The sequence below is a fragment of the Corvus hawaiiensis genome, chromosome 1, assembly GCF_020740725.1.
Source record: "Corvus hawaiiensis isolate bCorHaw1 chromosome 1, bCorHaw1.pri.cur, whole genome shotgun sequence".
Classification (NCBI taxonomy): Eukaryota; Metazoa; Chordata; class Aves; order Passeriformes; family Corvidae; genus Corvus; species Corvus hawaiiensis.
The window spans coordinates 59,050,297-59,071,127 of record NC_063213.1 but is presented as its reverse complement, the minus strand read 5'-3'; the positions used below and the strand labels follow the sequence as shown (position 1 = coordinate 59,071,127).

Here is a 20,831-nt window from a genome sequence, read left to right as displayed (position 1 = left end):
GAATTGGAAGAGGCTCCCCAGGGAAGTAGTGGAGTCACCATCCCTGGAGGTATTGAAAAGATACATAGATATGATGCTTAGGAACATGGTTTAGTGGTGGGCTTGGCAGTGTAAGGCTAGTGATTGTACTAATCTTAAAAGTCTTTTCCAATCTCAATGATTCTATGATTTAGTAGGTGCTGCTCCTTAGAAGAGGAACAGCTGCAGTTTTTAAGTGTATACTGAGGACTGGAGCTGTAAAGTAAGGGGAGAAGAAAGCATGCCTTCAAGTAGGATTTTAGGAACACATTTCTCATACTACCAGTATCTCTTAAATGCCCTGGCTTTGCTATGTCACTGCTCCTGAGTAATCCTGTTCAGTTCAGGTCTGTTCAAGTCAGTGGTAAACAGGATCTGCGCCATAGCTTGTTAGCTGTGAGTACATGTTTCTCCTGATGAGGCTGTGGATCTCATGGCTGGCTAAATGCTGTGCTTGTGCTTATAAGTTGCTGTCCTGTGTTATGAAATACAGGATATCAGTTGAGGTAGAGTGGTTCTGTGAATATCTATAAATATTATGATGAGACAGTCATAAGTCTGAATGTGGTCTATGAGAATGAGGAGTAGCATAAACTAATAATACTAGTTTATTTTTTCAGCATTTTTTAAAGCATCTTGTTCCACTCACATAATTATGAGAAAATGCATGATGCTAATTAAATGCAGTTTACAGAACTATCAGGAAAGCTGGCAATGTAACGGTTTTTTGGCTTTTTTTTTTTCCTCCTTCTCCCTCGAAAGATGAAGTTATAACTTCACATGGTGCAATTGAACCAGATAAGGACAATGTCCGCCTAGAGCCATATTCTTTGCCACAAGGTTTTATGTGGGACACACTGGATCTTAGCAATGCTGAAGTTGTAAGTAGAACAATTTTTGTATGTATCTCAAATAATTCAAGTTTATTCTGATTGATATGTGGATAAGTCTTTGGATTTTTCTGTGTGTATTTTCAGCTGAAGGAATTATACACACTGTTAAATGAGAATTACGTAGAAGATGATGATAACATGTTTAGGTTTGATTATTCACCTGAATTTCTTCTGTGGTGAGTAGCAAGTTCCACATTCTGTTCTGGCTGGAGTGTAATGAAGAGTGTTTTTATTACATCTTCTTAGGCAGTAATTTGTAATTATTTCTGTCATCACTTCTAGGGCATTACGTCCTCCGGGCTGGTTACCGCAATGGCACTGTGGGGTTAGAGTGTCTTCAAACAAAAAACTGGTAGGATTCATAAGTGCCATCCCTGCAAATATTCGTATTTATGACAGGTAAAATGCACCATTACTTTTTTATTTGTAAAAGAGTAATGCCACAAAACAAATCTTAAACTGGTATCCATTGCTATATAGAGCTTAAAAAAAGAGAAGGAGGTGAAGAACACTAATATTTATTTAAGGAATTTTCTTAGTGATGGGTGATACAGATAATGCCATACAATATTCTGACCCTGCTGGAAAGCATTTGTAGTTGATCAGCTGGACTTCTTGGCCAGGTGTTCATACACTGACAAACATAAAGCATTATGACACCACATAGCATTGTTTGGATGCCATTCTGCGTCTAAAGTAAGGCAATCAGTTAAGTCTTGATAGGGCTCTGGAAAAGGACTCTTGCAAACCCCTTAGACATAGCTTGCATATTGCACAATTTGCCATTGCATTCGCAGTATCATAGATGAGTATTTTTTGCAGATGTACTTTGTCACAGGCCGGTTTATTTTACTTCAAATTCTTCTTTCACAGTATGGAAAACTGTAGTTACACAAATGGAAGCTTGCAATATGTAAGTCTCTTTAATTTTTCTACTATTTAATGTCCTTATAGTGTGAAGAAAATGGTAGAAATCAATTTTTTGTGTGTCCATAAGAAACTGAGATCTAAACGGGTGGCACCTGTACTGATTCGGGAAATAACCAGAAGAGTAAACTTGGAAGGAATTTTTCAGGCTGTTTATACTGCTGGAGTGGTACTTCCCAAACCTGTGGCCACTTGCAGGTAACCTAGGTGATGTTCTTAATAGTATTGGTTCTTATAACAGTTATTTTTAAGAAAATTTAATGTAATTGTCCAAAAACAGTAAAAGCATAAAATTCGATGGTATTAAGTGTTGTGGCCTTGACTAAACTGAAGGGCCTGAGTGTTTGTCAGGGTTGGTGTTTTTGGTGGTGGTGGGTTTTTTTTCCCCCCTTCCCTCCCAGTGCCTTGGATAAAACAGCTTCTCGGACTAAAATTTAATTTGTGGTTTGTTTAGCATACTAAATAGACTAACAGATGTTTCTGTTGACCTTCTGGTAGAAGCCGTTCTAGCAATGACAACATTGTATACCTGTGTTTTTCAAGTGGCCTGTGTCCCTGCTGGGACGCTTCCCTGTTAACCTGGTTGCTTGCCAGAGATGGCAGAGCATTTCTGGTAACTGTATGATTTGCTTCTTTTGAAATACTGTCATCTTTCTTGGAGAAAGGAGGACTTTATTGGCATTTGATAAATACAGGAAAACTACCATGTGGGAAGAGTTACAGTTAAATACAATTTCATTTGCTTGGAATGGATTTTATTTCTACTAGGAAAAGTTCAGCTCCTGCAGTTTTAGTTTGGTTGTTTAGATTTCTGGAAGACAGAGTACATTTTGATTTTAAATTGTTTTGTACCTTTCAACACCAAAGATCCTGTAAGTTTCTGTAAGGAATGATGGGAATAACCAGGGATACTCTGTTGCACAATGACCTCCCAGGACAGGGAGAGCTCCTTAAAAAAATGCTTAAAAACATAAGCAGAGGGTCCTGTCTGCACAAGAAAGTAAATGTTACTGTGTGTGTGTGGTGAGGTTTCAGGGCTGGCAAATACTAAAATGTTTAGTCCTGTGCTTATTTACTCTGTATCAAAAAGCATTTGCTGAGGTTGAAAATACTGTGATAGCAGGCTTTTTAAAAAGCTATTGCTTGGATATAGCTTTTCCTTAATTTTTTTTGTTAATCAGCCTTCTTATGGATGTAGTACAGACTTGCTTAGAAACAAATTCGACGAGTAGAAAATGAGTGAGCAAGAAAGCAGGGAAATGCATGCGGGTAACGCTGACACATAAAGTACTATTTAAATTCATTATTTTGTTTTATTTCCAGGTATTGGCATCGATCACTAAATCCTAGAAAATTGGTGGAGGTGAAATTTTCACATTTGAGTAGAAACATGACTCTACAAAGAACAATGAAGCTCTACAGACTTCCTGATGTAAGCAGTATGACTTCTAGAGAATCCCCACAGTTATTGTGAGGCCCAAAATAACCTTCCATCTGTCTCTGACAGCACAGGCTTTTCTGTGTAAAGGCAGTGCGTGCAGGACATTAAAAAAAAATAATCTCTGGTTGATGAAAAAGACCTTAAGGGCTATACTGAACAGAAGAGACTATTGCTGGAAATCTGGATCTCTATGGAGAAAATACAAATTTTGACCTAAAATCCTTAAACAAACAAAGGAAAAAAAAATCCAGAAAGCTTGACTTCACAAACATGTGGGATTGAGTTGAAGATGCATAGAACTATTCTCGGTATGTTTAATCTGATAAGAGATTACTGGAACAGAAAATCAACAGTTCATGTCTTAAAATTCTCAGAGAAGTCATTCAGCAACTTGGCTGAATACAATCATATTGTTGATTCCACTCTAATTCAGATTTTTTTTCCGTTCTGTTGATGCCATGAAGATTTTTGCCTTTTCTTTTATACCCCTGTTATACTTTTTTACAACTTCTGTATTCCCAGTGCTTTTTGCCTACATTCTTACTCTTGTTTGTCAAGCTAAGAGACTAAACATTTTAGAAGCTTCGTAGCTAGGGATCAGTGTGCCCCAGACCCCAAGGTCCTCTCCAGAACACATTCTGTAAACCAAGATAGAACCATCCAGGGGAGGGTTCCTTGGGGAGGGGGGCTCACTTGAGCCTCTCATTGGGGAATCTTTGATAGATATGCTAATTAGTAAAACCTATAATGATATACCCAGTGTTGGGGGGGAGGGGGGACACAGACATAGACTCGGTGGGGTGCATCCCGATGCATATGACCTGGGTGTGTACACCTAAGGATCCTTAAAATAAATACCAAGGTAAAATCCCTTTTCCCCTTCTAACCGTGTATGCCTCTTGATTTTAAGACCAGGAAAAGGCATCACTGTCAGAGAATGTTGTTCTTCTGCGTTGAGCAGGCTCAGCAAAAGCCACTTCAGTGTGTTGTGCACTGTTTGTTTGCATGGTCTAATAAAAAACAATTGTTCTGGCATAGCTGGGTTAGTTAAAAATTTTTTTTTCTCATGTTTGCAGCTAATAGTTAAGCTTGCAAAAAGCCTTAGGGTGCTTTTCCATGATAGGGCAAGTCACTGTAAATACTACATACTGTTAAAAAATCTCATTGCTGTAATGAATAGCCTACAGAATTTAGTCCAAGCTTTATGGCTGAAAACTATTTATATGCTTGTAAAAGCTACTTTTTTTGTAGGGATTGCAGAGTACCCTTTACCTGTACCTTATCAGTAAACCCCTCTTTATTTAAACAAAACCTTCCTTTTGGTGAAAAACAACACTTTTTTCCTCACTCATAGTGCTTTATAATGATTTATCTGATTTTGGAAAATTGTGTCTGTTGCTATATTTAGCTTGATGCTGCAGATTCTCTTAGTGCTCAGATATTTGAGTAGTAGGCTGAGCAGCCCTTGGAATAGAGCACATGCCATGGCTTGATCCATACTCCTGCTGCTGTCGGAGACACTTGTTTCCTGCTCTGCCTGGTGCCAACTGTGCCTGCACATGCAGCCTCTCCCTTGCGTGCAGGGCAGCAGTTTGCATAGTTTAAGAATTAATAACCAAATTAATTGGGTTTTAATCTTGGACAGCTAAATATAGCTTCCATCAAATCTTGAAGACGTTTTTAACAGTCTAAAGAGTGCAATATACGATTTCAGGTATAGGTTTTGGTGGCAACTCTAGTGACGTTTCTTAGGGAAAAAGCTCAGGGAGTGAATAGTTTAAAAGAAAAAGGACCTTATAGTACCAAAAGCGTAACTACAGAGAATTATTAGAAGTAGCAGTTGTACCTTGATCATTTTCCTTTATCATAAAATCCAGTTTCAACAGAAAAGTGAATTATGGAAAACAAGTAATACATCTCATTCATAAAATATAGCTAAGGCAAAGATATACTACACATAGAAGTGCAAATAGAAAATAGGTGCTTTCAAAATCAGCTTTTAAAACTTAGTGATGTAAGAATCCATATACTTCAGGATTTTTGTTATTTTTAGGTTGGATTTGGGAGCTTCTCCCATGGAAAATAAAGATTTAATCTTTGTTCTGATGATTTGTCTTTAGGTCTTGTGCTTTGGGTTTATTTGGAGGGCTTTTCTTTGCCTGAGAAAGGGATTAAGTGCTGTTGAGGCTCTTCTTCCTCAGTTTCAGGCTGTTTTAAGCACTACTGTCAAAGAAATTTGTCGATTCAGGCCATGCTATCCTGTCCCTCAGCACCAAACACTGTTTCTTGCATTTTAACCTCTTTTCTTAGTGTCCTTGGAATATCATTGCCACTTGGAGCTCATCTCCCTTTAAGAGAATTAATCATTCCTAATCACTTGAACAGCCTGAATTAAAAAGGTTTTCAGATATAATAAATAAATACCACCCTCCCTAAAGGCTGTGCATGTACCTATAGATACCAAAAACAAAAGGTTTTTTCCCTAAGTGTTTAATCTCTTGAGCAAGAAGTTTTCTGGAAGAAGTAAAATTTGACTATATTTAGAGTCAGGACAGGAGAATGTTTGTATCTTTTCCTGACCAACTGAGATCCTGATGCAGGACAGTTGCATGAATATGTGCCCAGTCCAGCAGAGAAACAGTTCTGTACACTTTCCCTCACCTCTGGGATTGCAAATAATCACTTACTCGTGGCCATTCTGAGCATTACTGGGGGGAAAAAGGTGTTCCAGCCCAGACGCTTTTCCTCCATCCTTCTTGTTTGTCAAGTATACGCCCTTCTGGAATAAGGACATTTAAAAATATAGATGACGTGCTGTTGTGGAGTCAAACCATAGTCCCAGGCTGCCTAGAAAAGCAGGATGACTGAAATGTAATACACAGGCCAGAGCTGTGGCAAAATGTGCCTTGATTTCTCATCTGGCTGCTGACTCCCAGAGCGCATGAATAAACACCTCCTCCAGAATAATGCCTTTTGGGCAAAGCATAATCAGCTACACTAATTTCAGGCTTCCAGTAATCAAGGCTTTACCTGGCTGTTCTTGCAATTGACTTTGCTATGATTGATGTGGTACGTGCCCAAGTATGTAGCTCAAACAGATGTGGCAGGATAAACTAGAGCTGAAGAGAACAAGGATTAGCCTTCCCAAAAGGAAAGATCCAGGAAGGCTAGCAAAAGCTGGGAAGAAAACTTTAATCCCTTTTGCTTGTTTAAACAATAATTGCATAGTACTAGAAAGTAATTTTTTCCTTTTCTGATGTTTAAAGTCAGAAAAATAATTTTATTTGTTAAAAAAAGTTTTTCATTTCAGGCAGCTGTAAGTTATGAGAAGCTTTCTCGTTAACAGAATAGCAGTTATGTCTGTATAGAAAGTTGTTAGCAAGGGAGTTTACAAGTGCTAAAAATGGGTGGAATCTTTTTGGTTAAATAATTTCTAAATAAACTTATTCAGCTGACATTGATGTATACCTTGACTGTAATTTCCACAAGTTTGAATTGCATGTGTTCTTGTCTTCAGATAACTTCTGATATGCAAGTTCGTTTGTTTTGTTTCTGTGTCTGAGCCCCAGGTAGTTTAGAAGATAAGAAATGGATTGACCTAAAAAAAAAAAAAAAAACAAACTGCACGAAGTCTAGGCAGTTGACGAGGGTATGTCTTTCTCTGGAGAAATGAAGCTGTTTCAATAATGAAATAAAAAGATTGAAGTGCCCCAGACTGTCTCAATAATTAGAAGAGAGGGAATTCTGGTTGAACACCATTTGTAAAATAGCATAATGAATTAGGTGGCTGGGATAAAGTAGGCTAATAATGAATGCATTATAGCAAGTGGAGTGACTCTGCAACCTACTTTCAGCCTTTGCTGTGTTGGCAGTTTTCCTTTCAACATCTTAACGTTTATTTTTCTTTTTTTATGATAAGGCCACAAAGACTTCAGGTTTGAGACCAATGGAACAAAAAGATACTAAAGCAGTACAAGAATTAATCAATACTTACTTGAAGCAGTTTAATCTTGCTCCTGTTATGGATGAAGAAGAGGTGGCCCACTGGTTCCTGCCTCGGGATCATATTATTGACACTTACGTGGTAGAGGTAAAATATGCCCTTACGTATGTGAATGTGTGTGTGTGAGTGCCACTGACAGTAGTTCGTATCAGCATCAGGTTTTTGAAATGCAGGCAGTATGAAACATGTGTGGCATAGGTAGAATTTGATACCATGAGTGAAAGCTTTACTCTTTCTATTACGTTCTGTTAATGAGAAAATGACTGTGATAAAGTGCTCTTATAACAGGGTATCTTAAAGAAGAATTCTGAAATAGCAAAATATCACTATCTTGCCAAGAACTTTATATATTTTAAGATCAACTCTTCCACCTGCGTTTCTTGATTCTTTTTTACAGAGATACGATATGATAATAAGCAGTGGTCTTCAAACCTCCTTTTCTAGAAAAAAGGAAAAATGATGCAGTGACTGAGATAAGGATTTGTTTTGAATTGACTATCATTCTCCCATGTGTACATCTTTCTGCCATACACCATTACAAAATTCTTCTTTTAAATCTAATTTTAGAGGCACCTGCTGGGGGAATTATGTTTTTTGATGGTTTGCTTCAGTAAAGTGTGTTTTTTCCAGTAAAAGAATGTGTATATATGTGTATGTATTTGCATATATATATATACACACATCTATCACCCCCACCCTCCAAACAACTGGGCATAATGCTTCTCTGAAAATATGGAGTGCAGGAGTAGATTAGCATTGGACTGGAAATTTCCCAGACATGTTTGGAATAGGTGCTCTAAAGCTAGTGGAAAGATACACCCTTCCCTTTGAGTCCATACAAAATCAGTTCTAGACAGCATATTTAGACAGTGTATTACTTTGCTTAAAGTGATAACGTTATTTAAAAATGATCAGCACTAACATCCCTAAACCTTCTCCTCACAGAAGTCCTAGGTTGTGAAGCTCAGCATTCCCACACTGTAACCTGAATTTGTGCGGGAGCTTCAGCTGAATTAGGAAACCTAGTGCTGCTGGAGATGAGTAGTCCTGCCTATCAGTTTTTATTGTCCAAGCTTAGCTTTTTAGTTACTTTGTAGTGGGTCTAGTGCTCGCTGGACTTTTCCATGGTCTAATTTACAGTCCCACCTTCTTTCTCCACTCCCTCTTTTCCTTGCCTCTCTGCCCTGCTCCCTGGGTTGGTTTTTGGCTTGCTTTGTGAGTTGAAGCCTACAGGAGAGTTCACAAGCACCAGGATCATCATGAATGTGACATTAACAGTGCCATGTTAACTCAACAGCACAGTCTTCACTTACTTGTTTTATGCTGTCTCTTGGAGTAGTTTTTTACTATACAAAATGTAGGTTTGTTAGTGCTTAAAATCTTTTTAAGACCTCTGTGACTTGGAAAAGCTAGTGTCAGACTTATAAGTCATCTCTGTAATGTGCAGATCTAAAACCTTAAAATACTCTGTATAATTTATGAGTTAATATTTTCATCATCCTTACTGAATTTAGTGAGTGACTCAATCACTTTTCTGTTCCTTGTAGTTAGTATTACTCTACTACAGAATCTGTACCTGCTCTAAGACAAAAGCTTTTTTGCATGTGGTATGTTCAACTGTTTTACTTTTTACTGTAGAAATACTACTAATTTAAGGAGCCACGTGAGGTCCTTCATTGAACTCTGATTAGTGGTTACTAGTCATTCAAAAATAAAGTAAACAAGCAAGAAGAAGCATTTGTGTGTCTCCTTTGCCTTATTTTCTTGGAGATACTCTGGGGAGTTTTTTGTGCTCAGCATGTTAGTCATAATCCATGTAATAATTATTTCATAGCCCATGTAATAATTATTTCCTATTTCCAACTAATACATGCTCTTGAAGGTGGCCAAACTTCCTTAGATGTGTGAAATTAAGAAGTTTTATGTAGTATACTTTAGATTTCTGTATAAACACCTTTTTTGATGACTACTGGTTTTACTAGAATTTCAATGTGATTTAGCACTGTTGTCCAACAAATAGGTTGTGCTTGTTGATTAATATTTAGATATGCTTTGTATACCAGCACAGTATATTTTTCCTCTATTTTTAGAAAGATGAGAAGATTATTCTTTGATGTGAATGTCATCAGATTTTTTAAATATCCATAATATTTTAAGACTATTTTATTAAAAATTAGTTCAGTTGGAAAAAAACTTCAATACTTTTAGTGGAAGTGTGCTTTGTTAGCTTTGTCTATAGCAAACTACTGCTTTGACAATTGTTTGTCAAAATGTTAGTGGTGTAATAGACTAGAAAAATTTAAATGTTTGTTTCCTCAAATCTTAGCCAAGACTAGCTGTTATCCCATAATACTTACAGTGCACAAACCTTGCTGCATTTATTACTTACTTTCTGTAGAACTGCCACGTTAGCCTAACCAGTAATTGATTACTTATTAATGCTTTTGTTTTGGTTTGGTTTTTTGTAGGGTTCAAAAGGTATTTTAACAGACTTCCTCAGTTTCTACACATTACCTTCAACAGTGATGCATCATCCTGTTCATAAAAGCCTCAAAGCTGCCTATTCCTTTTACAATATTCATACAGAGACTCCCCTCTTGGACTTAATGAATGATGCACTCATTATAGCTAAATTGGTAAGTTGTAGGTTGGGTTTTTTCTGCTTCATTCACAAAAGTATTCTTAGGAGTGGTGGCAAGGTAAGAACTGGAGTAATTTATCCATGCCAGTGCATTCAGTTTTACTATCTACAGCACAGAATGCAGTTGATGAGACATATACAATATATATATCAAAATATAAAGCACTGTGCTTGTTTTTCCTTTTTACTTTGAGTGATGCTGTGAAATGACAAATGCATGAAGTGTTTGCAATAGCTTGAACTGTGGAAACGCCCAAGAGCACACTGGTGACCATAGTCACTAAGTATCAGAAGAACGAAAAGTATCACTAAAAGAATTTCCCTTGAAGATGAATTAATAAGTGCTATAAAATACACTTTGCTTTTTTAAATTATTTCTTATTTCTAAAAAATGTAAAAGTTTATTTATGTGAGCGTTATCATTTTATCATTACTACGTGTAAAGCTGTGTAGATGATGTCCTTGTAGCTTTTAAGCATACCTTTATGTATGGCATTACACTGACAGATTTTTAGTTGAATGGAAGGGAGAAGACTATAAATTAAGCTCTTAAACAGAAGAATTTTGAGAGTTTAGGGCTGTCTGATGAAAAACTATTGCTCAGCTCTTAGTGATTAGGGATTCGTGGGAGTGCAGTGCTTACACCAGTGGCACATACCAGCACTCTGAGTGAATTTGCAGAGACGTGTTTGGCCTGGGTGGTTCAAAGAACTGCACGAGCTTCATCCAGTCCATAGCATCCACTCTACAACCATTCCCAGCACGCTGCAGAGCACAGGCACGTTTTCTTTCTGCACCTCGTTCCAGCTGAGGTGTTGCTGCTGCACTGCTGGTGGTGTTGCAGCTGCCTGGGGAGTGCTCAGTGCAGGCAGTGCTGCCTGTGCTCCAGCAGGCCATGTTCAGAGCTGCCTGCACATGCCACGGGGATTTCTGTGTTGGTTCCATATGAAGCCAGTGATGGTCTGCAAAGGCTGTATCTGTTCAGACTTCAGGCTGCATGAAGGCAGCCACACAGTCTTCAAGCTGTCTGTCCCAGCCATGTTCATGCAACACTGCAGCTGAGCTGCCATCTGTGATAGGAACTGCTTGCTGAGGCTTGTTAACCTAGAAGCAGTTTAGTAACTATTTGTCAGGGAAAACTCCTGGACAGTCATGGAGAATACTGTTATTCAGGCTCCAGAATAATCCAAAAGGAACTTCAGAGACAGACTTTGAGAAGGTAGTATAATTTTCAGAAGTGGCTAAAAATACTTAAAATTATTCTTAAAAGTCAAGGTAGAAAAAGGTTGGTCTCCATTAGAAGTGTGGCACAGGGAGCTGTGTGTCTGGCCCTTCTCTAGGCCACGGATGGGACAGGTGAGGAGGCAGTTCCATGGTCTGACTGCAGGGCTTTGTACCTTCCCCTGCATACATTTCTCTCCCAATGTGACATGTGACTCTTTCCTTTCGAGGGGATCATCGTATATCCCTTGCAATAGTGGGATTTAGACACCTGTGATTTCTAAAGTACCTGCTGGGCCTGTAATGCATCATTAGATGCCTAATTATAGTTGCAGATCTGGCAGTTGAATTTTACATGAGGAGAGGTAAGGCAATGGAAGAGAGATGATAAATGCAGTCCTGTTCACAGCCTTTTGTTTACGAACATACTGAGTCTGGCTGGGATGGAATTAACTTTGTTCCTAGCAGCCCATATGGTGCTGCACTTTGTCGCTGAAGCAGGGCTGTTAACACACCAGTGTTTTGGTTTTTACTGAACAGTGCTTGCACAGCCTCAAGGCTTTCTCTCTTTCCCCCACAGTGAGGAAGCTGAGGGTGGGCAAGAAGTTGGGAGGGGACATAGCCAGGACAGGTGACCCCAACTGACCAAAGGGCTATTCCACACCATATGATGTTCTTAAAGGCTGAAGGAAAGGAGGAGGAAGGGGGGGATGCTTCCGGTGATAGCATTTATGTTCCCTAACAACCATTATGCAGGCTGAGACCTTGCTTCCCAGGAAGTGGTTTGACATCTGTCTAGCAGTGGGAAGTAGTGAATGAATTCTCTTCGCTTCCCTTGTGCCTTCCCCTTTTGCTTTCTTTATTAAACTGACATTATTTCAATTCACAAGATGTCTTGCCTTCCTTCTGTTTTCTCCCCATCCTGTGGGAGAGGAGTAAACCAAAGGCTGTGTGGGTGTTTGGCTCTTTTCTGGGGACAGCCCACCAGTCTCCTTTCTGGACTTCTAATTCCGAAGCATGGGTTTTGGAGGTACAAATTCAGCTCAGCAAATTGCTTTTAGGATTTGCTTGTCAGCTGATGTTTATTTTTATCTTCATATCACACTCTATTAAATTAGTTTAGAATTAGTTTGGCAGTTACAGGACAAAACACCTGACCTTCAAAGTAAAACCCAAAATGTTGAGTTACTGACTTAGGTTCTATGCGTTCTGCATGGAGTCAGAGTGGGATTTTGTGTCAACATAATCCCTCTAAAACCCTGCCTATTTTATTGTTGAAGCTGACACTAAGTTTCTGAATACCCTAAGTCTCTTGCCACTCTGTAAAGTATCATTTGTGTGTCATTTGAAACTTTCAAAAGTAAAATTTAAAAAATGTTTTGCTGTTGCCAGAAAGGATTTGATGTGTTCAATGCACTAGACTTAATGGAAAACAAAACATTCCTGGAAAAACTCAAGTTTGGGATTGGAGATGGAAATTTGCAGTATTACTTGTACAACTGGAGGTGTCCAGGCATGGAATCTGAAAAGGTAAGGGAGAAAAATGAGTTTCTGAATTCCATTAGGTGTAATGGTACATTAATCTGCACTGGCCAAAAATGGGCAGAAGTTTTAAAATAAGTTAATTGGCCCTGTTCATGATCCATAATTGAGATGCAGAGACTATTGATGTTTACGTTTACTGCCACATTTGAACTAAAATAATATATTTTTCTTCTTCCTTTAGGTTGGTCTTGTATTACAATGAGAACACTTACGTTTCTAGAACTCTCGAGGTCATCGTTTGAGTTAATTTGATCTCCATAACTCTTGAAAATAGTATTGTTCAAGAGGAGTAAAAGCACAACGTCAGTGATACTGAAATAGTCCGTTAAATCTGATCAACGAAGACATCCACATGTGACCAAATTTATGCATTTTCAGATAGATCAGATGGTCCATGAAACTCTTCTATTGTCCATGAAAAGAATAAAAAGCACATTCATTTAAGTTTCAAAGCTTAGCTTGCACCTTGATGAGAAGAAGGTATTTTTTTCCACTCTGTAGAAAAGACTGTTTTGTACAAACTGAACTTCAGTGGTGGATTAGGGTACTAAAATATTTGCTATTATGTGGATGAACTGCTGCATTTCTATTTATTAAGTGGTGATGTATGTATGTCAGTGTAACAGAATGAAGGATACAAACTGGAGTATATCTTTGCTTACTTACTTAACATGGATATCGTCATTTGGGGGAAAATCACGAAGTACGATACCTTTGTAGCTCTATGGAAGTCCTGGATGTTTTTGTAACTGGAGCAGTATGACAATGTACTGGTTTAACTAGTGCATTTGTTTCTCCATAAGCAACGCTGCCAAATCAATAAAAAATACAGATTTGTACTTTGATCTTAAATAGATCAGTGGATTGATTTAACAGTATCGCACTGTTCAGTGCAGGTGTTATCTATGTTGCCAGAATGATAATACATTACTGTACTTAATTTACAGTTGTGGCACAAAACCTTAGTTTTTCCTCAGTAGAATAACATCAGCCTGTGTGTAAAACTAAGAATTTTAGTAGTGCTATCAGGATATTTATAGTTTGAATGTTTTCAACGCTTCTGCGAAATTGCACATATTCCTTTGTCTACTTTGATTTCCTATGAAGTCTGTAATTCTAATGAAAAGTACCTTGTGTAAATATGTATTCATAAATTGTTCCTGGTAGTGTTTTTATCCTGACTTTGGAACAAGAAGTTTTGCTATGTATGTGGCTGGTAAGCAGAAGAGAAATGCTCTGCCCTCAGTCCTCGGAAGTCTCTGTACTGCGCTTCCTGAAATGCAGGAGGGCTGATCTTTGTTGTTGGGTGGAGCTCTTTTAATTCCCTCATGAATGCTCGGCAGCAGGAGTGGCTTCTGAAGCACTTTATATGCATTCCAGCAAAGCGTCATAGCTAGAGATGATAGCAGTTCTTTCAGCTCATGGATGCTGCAGAATTGTGAGCACTGAGAAAATCTGCGTTAAGAAACTGTTCTAGCTGAAAGTGCCAAATTGTGGTAGTGAAGCCTCTGTGCTGTGAGCATCTTTTGAATGTGACTTGAATATCTCATGAAATGCAAATGTCTTACTTTCCTTTTAAACATGCCTGTAATTCTGACAGCAGATTTTGCTGAAAGTTTAATTCTGTACATGAAGATAAATTTGTCTGTTCTTCAAAACTGTTAGCCCTACCCACCTCCTTGTAGCAGTGGGGTTTTTCTTTCTTCCCGCTCCTTTTCCAATGTGTGAATGGCTTGTGGTTTGGTTTCTTTTTCTTGTTGAATTGTGGTGAGAGGACTCTGCCCTAGAAACAGTGATAAATCCTTTCCTTTATTGCATTATAGCTGATTAAAGCATTCGACTTCCTTCAAACAAAGGAAGGGACTGAACGTGGTTTGTTTGACCCCTGGTTGTGCACCAGCTCGGGAGCTCTTGAATTTAAGAGGTCTTCAGAGGAGATCTAATGCAGTTGGGCTTTACATCTCTGGCCACTCTTGATACCTCTGTGCTAGTAGCAGTCAAAATGGGTGGTGCAGAGAGAGCTTGGACTCTGTGTGAGGCCTGAGCATAATTAAGTGCCTGAAAACATAACTGATGGTAAAGATACCTGAGGTAACAAGGAGGATTTAATCTCAATGCCATCAAAGACTTAAGTTTTTAACTCCTAAAAGGCAAGAAGGTGCCTCCTTGGCAGGGCATTCTCATGGAGCACTCTGGGATGAGGAGGAGGTTCACCAAGGAGCTCAGTGTGTTCTGCTTCGGCTCTGAAAGGCAGAGCCTCAGCAATCCTCAAGGGTGCCAGAGGTGAGGTAGGACAGCAGGGCATAGCTGTGTCCTCATGGCTAAGGTACTTCCTTGCTGAGACAGCCCAGGTGATCACAGCCCAGGTGTAAGATACGTTCATGTTCTCTGCCTTCCTTCCCCTCAAAAAAATGCACATGGAAGAAATGTTAGGCAGATGATTCCTCCTATCTTCTCTGAAATCAGAAGGCAAATCCTTTCAAGTATTGTCCTTGACCAAGTATGTCCAGGTAGAAGACAGACTTGAATATGAATTTCCTGCAGCCTGGCTTTTACCCAAATCTTCAGGTTAGGGCACATGAAGGAAGGAGCGTGGCCAGTCTTATGCTCCCTTCTAGTAAAATAGCGCCATTTGCTTCTGAATCCAAGGGATAAATTTCTGTCTTGTTTTCTGGCTCACTCTGCATATTCACTGAGGGGCAAGAGCACAGAGACATGCTCCTGTAGAAGCTGTGCAGCATTGTAGCTGAGAGAAAATTTATTGGCCAGAGGGCATGAGGGAAGCAGGCATCTAAGCCTGAGTGTTGGGGCAGCTCTTGGAGAGTTTTGTTCATGGACTTGTGTGTGTTAAGCATGGCCTCTTCTGTCCCTCCTGAGTGCTCTTCACCTGTAGTGTTTCGCTGAAGTATCACAGCATCAAGAGGACTTGAGTCTTGAAGGTGTCCCAGCCTGCACCCACATAAAAGACAGTTACTCTGGAGGTGAAAATTGCGGCAGCTCAATTTGATTTCCTAAGCAGGTACTAAATAAAAGGTGAACATCTGTGTGGGGCCACTGTCAGGAGCTCAGTAGGAGGGACACGTCTCTTGTTTCCAAGGTTGAACCTGTGTGCATAGGGCCCGCTCTGAAGGCAAGACTCCTCAGAACCTAATAGTTGTTTGCAAAGGATTGGCAGCTTTAAAGCTTGCTCCACCACCTTTTCCATCTGGCTTTTTAAACATCTATTATTTCTTTCCCAAAGTAACTTCCTATCTGGAGAGGGAACCCAAATCCCTGAAGACAGAGATAGACCTGGGCAGGCAGTGAAGTGCTTGAAAGATGATTGCTGTGCTGATGTTCTTCACGAAAGCTAGTCCTTATGCTCTGTGTAAATGCTAAGACTCTTATGCTATGGTTAGCCAGCCTGGGAATGATGCACACTAGTGCCAGCATGCCTTCAAAGTTTTATGCATCCAGAAAGCCAGAACAAAGGACATGTATGAAAGACTATGAAACAAGGCAAAGAAATCTCCCCTCTTCTTGCACCCTCAGACAAGGACAAAAATTTTAGCATTAAATGCTTTGTTTAAACTTCAAGGAGCGTCATGACTGCACAGTCACTGCTCATTGCTACTGCCTGCCTTTGTAGTTGGTGTCATGAACTAAAGTAATTTCTAAATAAATTCAAAATACAGATGATCTCTTGGATGGCAGTGGAAGTCTAGATTAACAAATCTCTGAAAAATACATGTAAATTTTACCTTTTAAGGAACAACAGAGTAACTCAGTTATTTTATGCTTTCTTCTACAAGTAAATTCCTAGGCTGTTGATTGCCTCAATTACAGCACTATTTCCCTTCCTTCCTACAACCCCACTCCCTCATTAGGAAATTGTTCATAGTCCCCAGTAAAATTTAAGGAAACTCAGAAGTTACGTGGTACATTTTCAGTCTTGTAGCAGTTACAGTTCTCATCTACTTTATATGAAACAGTATATGGCTTATGTCAATTTCCTGGGAAACAATTTTAGACAGAGATCTAATGGAATTTAGGTTTACATTTTCTCACAGGATACATGTTAATAATTCGCATATGGAAGTATTTTTTTTAATACTGCAGCAGTAGTAATTTGGTTTTGTATTTGAAAATAGCTTTTCCTTCAGCATACCATATAGAAGGTATCAGGTGGAACCCACGTCTGCATACATTTGTGACCAAAACAAGTTGTTGTTCAGCAGAACAAACTATTATAATAGAGTTCAAAAGGGAAGTCTGCCTGTGCTATTACAGCTGTTTACTTGATCCCAGCTTTAAAAGACTTATACTGGCATGGACCTTTGTTTAAATAAACTTTCACTTTTGGTATTTACTTGTTTGAGTAATTATACTTAAATCTGTTTTGCTTAAAGTATGTTTATCTGTGTAAAAATACAAAGTTCATTTAATGCTTTGCATTAACTCCAAAGAAGTATTAATTACGTCTTAAAATTACTTCAGCATGTTCATTACCAGCTTTAACTCTGATCTCCAGCTGCCAATGAAATACTTATCCCCAGGTAAAGACTAACACTCAAGTCGCAGTAATATTCTTTATTAAAGCAGAAAGTACCTCAGCCAAACGCAACATAAAGTTCACCTTGTATTCAAGAGCTTTACACTGTAAAGTATAAAAGAATTGTTCAGTTAGAACTGTACTCCATTCTGCATTTAAAAAATCAGTTTAATGGAAAGAACCAAACTAAAATCAGTTACGCTGAAAAAGCCTTTTTCTTTTTGCGAGGCGGTTTCTTTATCTTATCGGGATTTGGGACAAGTTTCTTTATTTTCAAAGGCTGCAAAATTACATTTGAAAGATCAGGCCGATTGCTTTCCATATGCTTCTGCTTCTGACTTGTGAGCTCATCCCCCAGCACCTCTGCAAGCTCTTCGGGTTCCAGGTTTTCTGAAGAATCTGTATCTGCATAAGCCATGGAATCCTCAGTTCTGTACTGAAACCAGGGCACTTCCAAAGCTGGTATCTTTGGAATTATTGCTGCTATTGCTTCAGTGAATTTGTCGGACTGCTTTTTGAAGCCGAGTGCTAAAATGGATGTTAGGCCAAGAAGGGGCGCAATGGTCTCGCTGAGCCGTGGCACCTGCCCTGCCGGCGTGGCGCGGCTTGCGCTCAGCTCGATCAGGTGCGTCGTGATCATGGCAGGTTTGGCAGACTTGCACACCAGCAAGAGAAGTAGTTCATTTTTTTCCAATGCTTTTGTAACTTCATTAACTCCAATAGCAAGCTGTCTTCTGACACTTACGTCAGTCCATCCTGGTTTTTTTTGGTGGCTTTCTGTCTCCTCTTTAGGGAGTTCATTGGTGCCAGCATCACACTTTCTTTCTGTTTGTTTTTTTGTAAGGGAACGTTTTTTCTTTCTTGGACTCTCAATCTTTTTAAGTCCAGTATGTTTAATCCTTTCTTCTAAGGTCTCTAGTATAAAATGCATATCTTCTCCATCTATGGTTTTCCATTGGAAAACAAAGGGGTTATCTAGGCATGTTTTTACAGTGGTTTTCTTTGCTTTCCGAAGTGTTGCCGTCCCTTGCTGAATTACAGACATCCTGAGGTGGTTCTGTGTTTTGTCACCCTAAGGAAGAAAGAGCAAGACCTTAGTTCAAATACTGTACTGTGTGCTGTGGACATTGTTACCAGAAGCTTCTTCTGGGAATGCAGAAGTGAAACATTCTATGTCAGTGACACTAGCATCTGTCAGCCTCCTCACATTGGCACCAATCCTTCACACATCTTCCACAGGGCAGGTGTGGACCTGCTTTTTTTTTTTTTTTTTAAAATAAATAGCTGGACAGGACAGTAAGGCCACAGCAGTGACAACAGACCCTTACAAAGCTGAAAAGCAGCTGGAGGTATTACAGATGTAAAAAAACCCACAAACCCAACCAAACAACAACCCATCCCCAGAATCACAGGTTGATGGACCACTCCATTTTCGGTGTTGAACAGCTGCATTGTCCCCCATGACATGGGAGGGAAAAAAAAGGCAAAAAAAAAATCTGAAGCACAACATGAAACGAGCTCCTGAATTTATTTAGGATTTTTAGAAATTTGTCTTTTCAGTCTTTAGTCCATGCCTTTGTGTTTTTCTCTATTTGGAAGGCATGATAGTAACTTGCAGACTCTTAATAATTTATGCTTTCAGGGAAGGAAGGCAATCCCCTACATGCCTCCAAAAGTTCAGAAGGGGTCTTTTGTGTCACCTGGACCATGCCTTTAGGGATGAGAAAAATTGAACAGGAATGGAGAAAGCGTAATTGTTCTTGCTCTGATTGATCTAGTTCAGAGTAGCAGTGAAGACACAAAGTCAAGCCTGGTGATGTCCCTGGTAAATTGCAAAACCCCCATGCTCCTGCTTGGGAACTAGCAATATCTTCATTGTTGCACAGGCAACCTTACAGAATAAGAGCAGTTCAGGTTTGTAATCAGGGGAAACATGACATGACTCCCTCCTAGGTTTCCTAGTTACCCAAGCAGGCATACAGATTGCATTTATGTACAGCTCATGAACATCTCAAGGCTGCCACCCAAAAGATACCATTCTGCTGCTCATACCTGTGTACTGGTAGTGAGCTACCTTGCTATAAAAAGACAAACATCATCTTCACACAAGTGTACTGCCATCAAGCAACATCTGTCTGGACAGATTTTCACTCAGTAAACTTGTCTGGAGGACAGCAGGAGAAAGATGTACACAGTGTGATTCTGGGGGTGGGCTACGAGTTGGACCAGAACGCCCAGGAGTTGGATTTGATGATCCTTGTGAATTCTGTCCAACTCAAGATAGTCTATATCATTCCACCTCGAACAAAGTTGTATCAATGCAATGTGAACTGTTACCCAAAATAAGAGTCAAAACCAGTGAAGGAGTTTCCAGAGAACAGTAAAACTAAGGATTCCAAAATACAAAAAAGCACTGTGGCACTCTTGAGCACTCTCAGAATAATCTGTGAAATGCCCTGGGCCACCTTAGCAATGGTCCATCCAACCCAGTTATCTGCCTCCAACAGTAGAAACTGGAAAAACCATCTGGGGAGGACAGGGCTGGCATTCCCCTCAGCTCCCAAGCACCCAGAATGGTTGCATCTGGGATATAAGAATAAAAATGTGCCAACTTAACCTATCAGTCCTTTATGGAGCTATCATTTATGCAGTTATCTAATCCCTTTTGCTTACCATCACAGTGGCAACAACCAAAAAGTGAACACAACTAAAGAATGGAAATAACCACAAAAATTCTTACATACGACCGAGTTAGAACGGAAGCTTGTGACTGCTTAAAAAAAAAGAGCTCTGGGTTACCGCTTTTAAAAGCTTTCAATTAGGGATGCTCTGATGACCTGTGACAAGCAAAATCAGCAGCAGACTTGTGCACGAGGAAAGAAACATGGAACATGTTCACAGTTCAAAGAATACGCTTTTCTGTTCAAAATGGGCACTCCTGAGAAAAACAAGCGTGCAGGAATAAGGAGACAGAGCAACGAGTGATAAAACAAACACTGAGTTCCTCCAGTTCGCACCACCGTCGCGACCCCCTCGCTTCCTGCGGAAAGGAGATCGGGAAAACACCGCCCACGTCACCACCAGGAACCTTCTCCAGCCGCTTCCGCTGCAGAGCGCTCCGCGGGCTCCTCCAGCTCCTGGCAACAGGGAAACGCGGGTTAAGCACGGCCCCCAGCACGATGCACTGCAGCCGCCGCCGGGTCCCTGTGGCGGGGCCTCCGCCGGGACCGCAGCACCCGCTTCCCGGACCGCCGCATCCCGGGCCGCCGCCGCCCCCCACCCGCTGAGCAGCTGCGGGCCGGACCGCGCCCAGACGGCCAGGGGAGCGCGGCGGCCTCCGGCTGCCCGACCGCGGGGCCCAGGCCGCAGCTGCGCGGCGTCCGCCGGCACAGAGCCGGCCCTACCTCGGCCACCCCGCGCTCTGGGAACACGCCGCGATCCGCAGCACGGTCCCGCTCCGCCCCCGGCTCCGCTCCGCCCCTGGTCAGGCTCCGCTCTGCCCTCGGCCCCGCTCCGCCCCCTGTCTGGTCCCGCTCCGCCCCCGGCTCCGCTCCGCCCTCGCCCCCGCTCCGCCCCCGCTCCGCCCCCCGACCGCGGCTGGGAGGTGTCCG

General features: G+C 40.4%; 2 protein-coding genes across 6 annotated transcripts in view; one reads left to right on the top strand and one right to left on the bottom strand.

Moving 5' to 3' along the window:
* Positions 1–17,033, top strand: part of NMT2 (N-myristoyltransferase 2) — a 35,104-nt gene extending 18,071 nt beyond the window's left edge. For 2 of the 3 annotated variants that reach the window (XM_048306670.1, XM_048306688.1), the window contains 10 exons: positions 781–899; positions 996–1,087; positions 1,194–1,310; positions 1,866–2,036; positions 3,162–3,270; positions 7,199–7,369; positions 8,830–8,889; positions 9,751–9,918; positions 12,537–12,674; positions 12,871–17,033. In XM_048306670.1, the coding sequence (XP_048162627.1) occupies positions 781–899; positions 996–1,087; positions 1,194–1,310; positions 1,866–2,036; positions 3,162–3,270; positions 7,199–7,369; positions 8,830–8,889; positions 9,751–9,918; positions 12,537–12,674; positions 12,871–12,891 (1,166 nt within the window). In that variant the 3' untranslated portion in view covers positions 12,892–17,033. The remainder of the gene's footprint in view (positions 1–780; positions 900–995; positions 1,088–1,193; positions 1,311–1,865; positions 2,037–3,161; positions 3,271–7,198; positions 7,370–8,829; positions 8,890–9,750; positions 9,919–12,536; positions 12,675–12,870) is intronic. The other variant, XM_048306679.1, reaches the window with a different exon arrangement.
* Positions 17,034–17,245: 212 nt separating this feature from the next.
* RPP38 (ribonuclease P/MRP subunit p38) lies at positions 17,246–20,326 on the bottom strand. Of its 3 annotated transcripts, none has more exons than XM_048306718.1 (2): positions 20,238–20,326; positions 17,246–18,292 (listed from the first exon to the last, which is right to left on the bottom strand). In XM_048306718.1, exon 2 carries the CDS (start codon positions 18,263–18,265, stop codon positions 17,417–17,419), a length of 849 nt encoding a protein of 282 aa, XP_048162675.1. In that variant the 5' UTR covers positions 18,266–18,292; positions 20,238–20,326; the 3' UTR covers positions 17,246–17,416. The 3 variants fall into 3 exon arrangements, with proteins under 3 accessions (XP_048162675.1, XP_048162666.1, XP_048162658.1); XM_048306709.1 differs by having other exon boundaries at positions 20,216–20,298; XM_048306701.1 differs by lacking the exon at positions 20,238–20,326 and adding an exon at positions 20,020–20,203.
* Positions 20,327–20,831: the final 505 nt, after the last annotated feature.

What these genes read in the sequence shown, in the direction of transcription:
- RPP38 (XM_048306718.1), bottom strand. Translation starts at nt 18,265, where the DNA reads ATGTCTGTAATTCAGCAAGGGACGGCAACACTTCGGAAAGCAAAGAAA.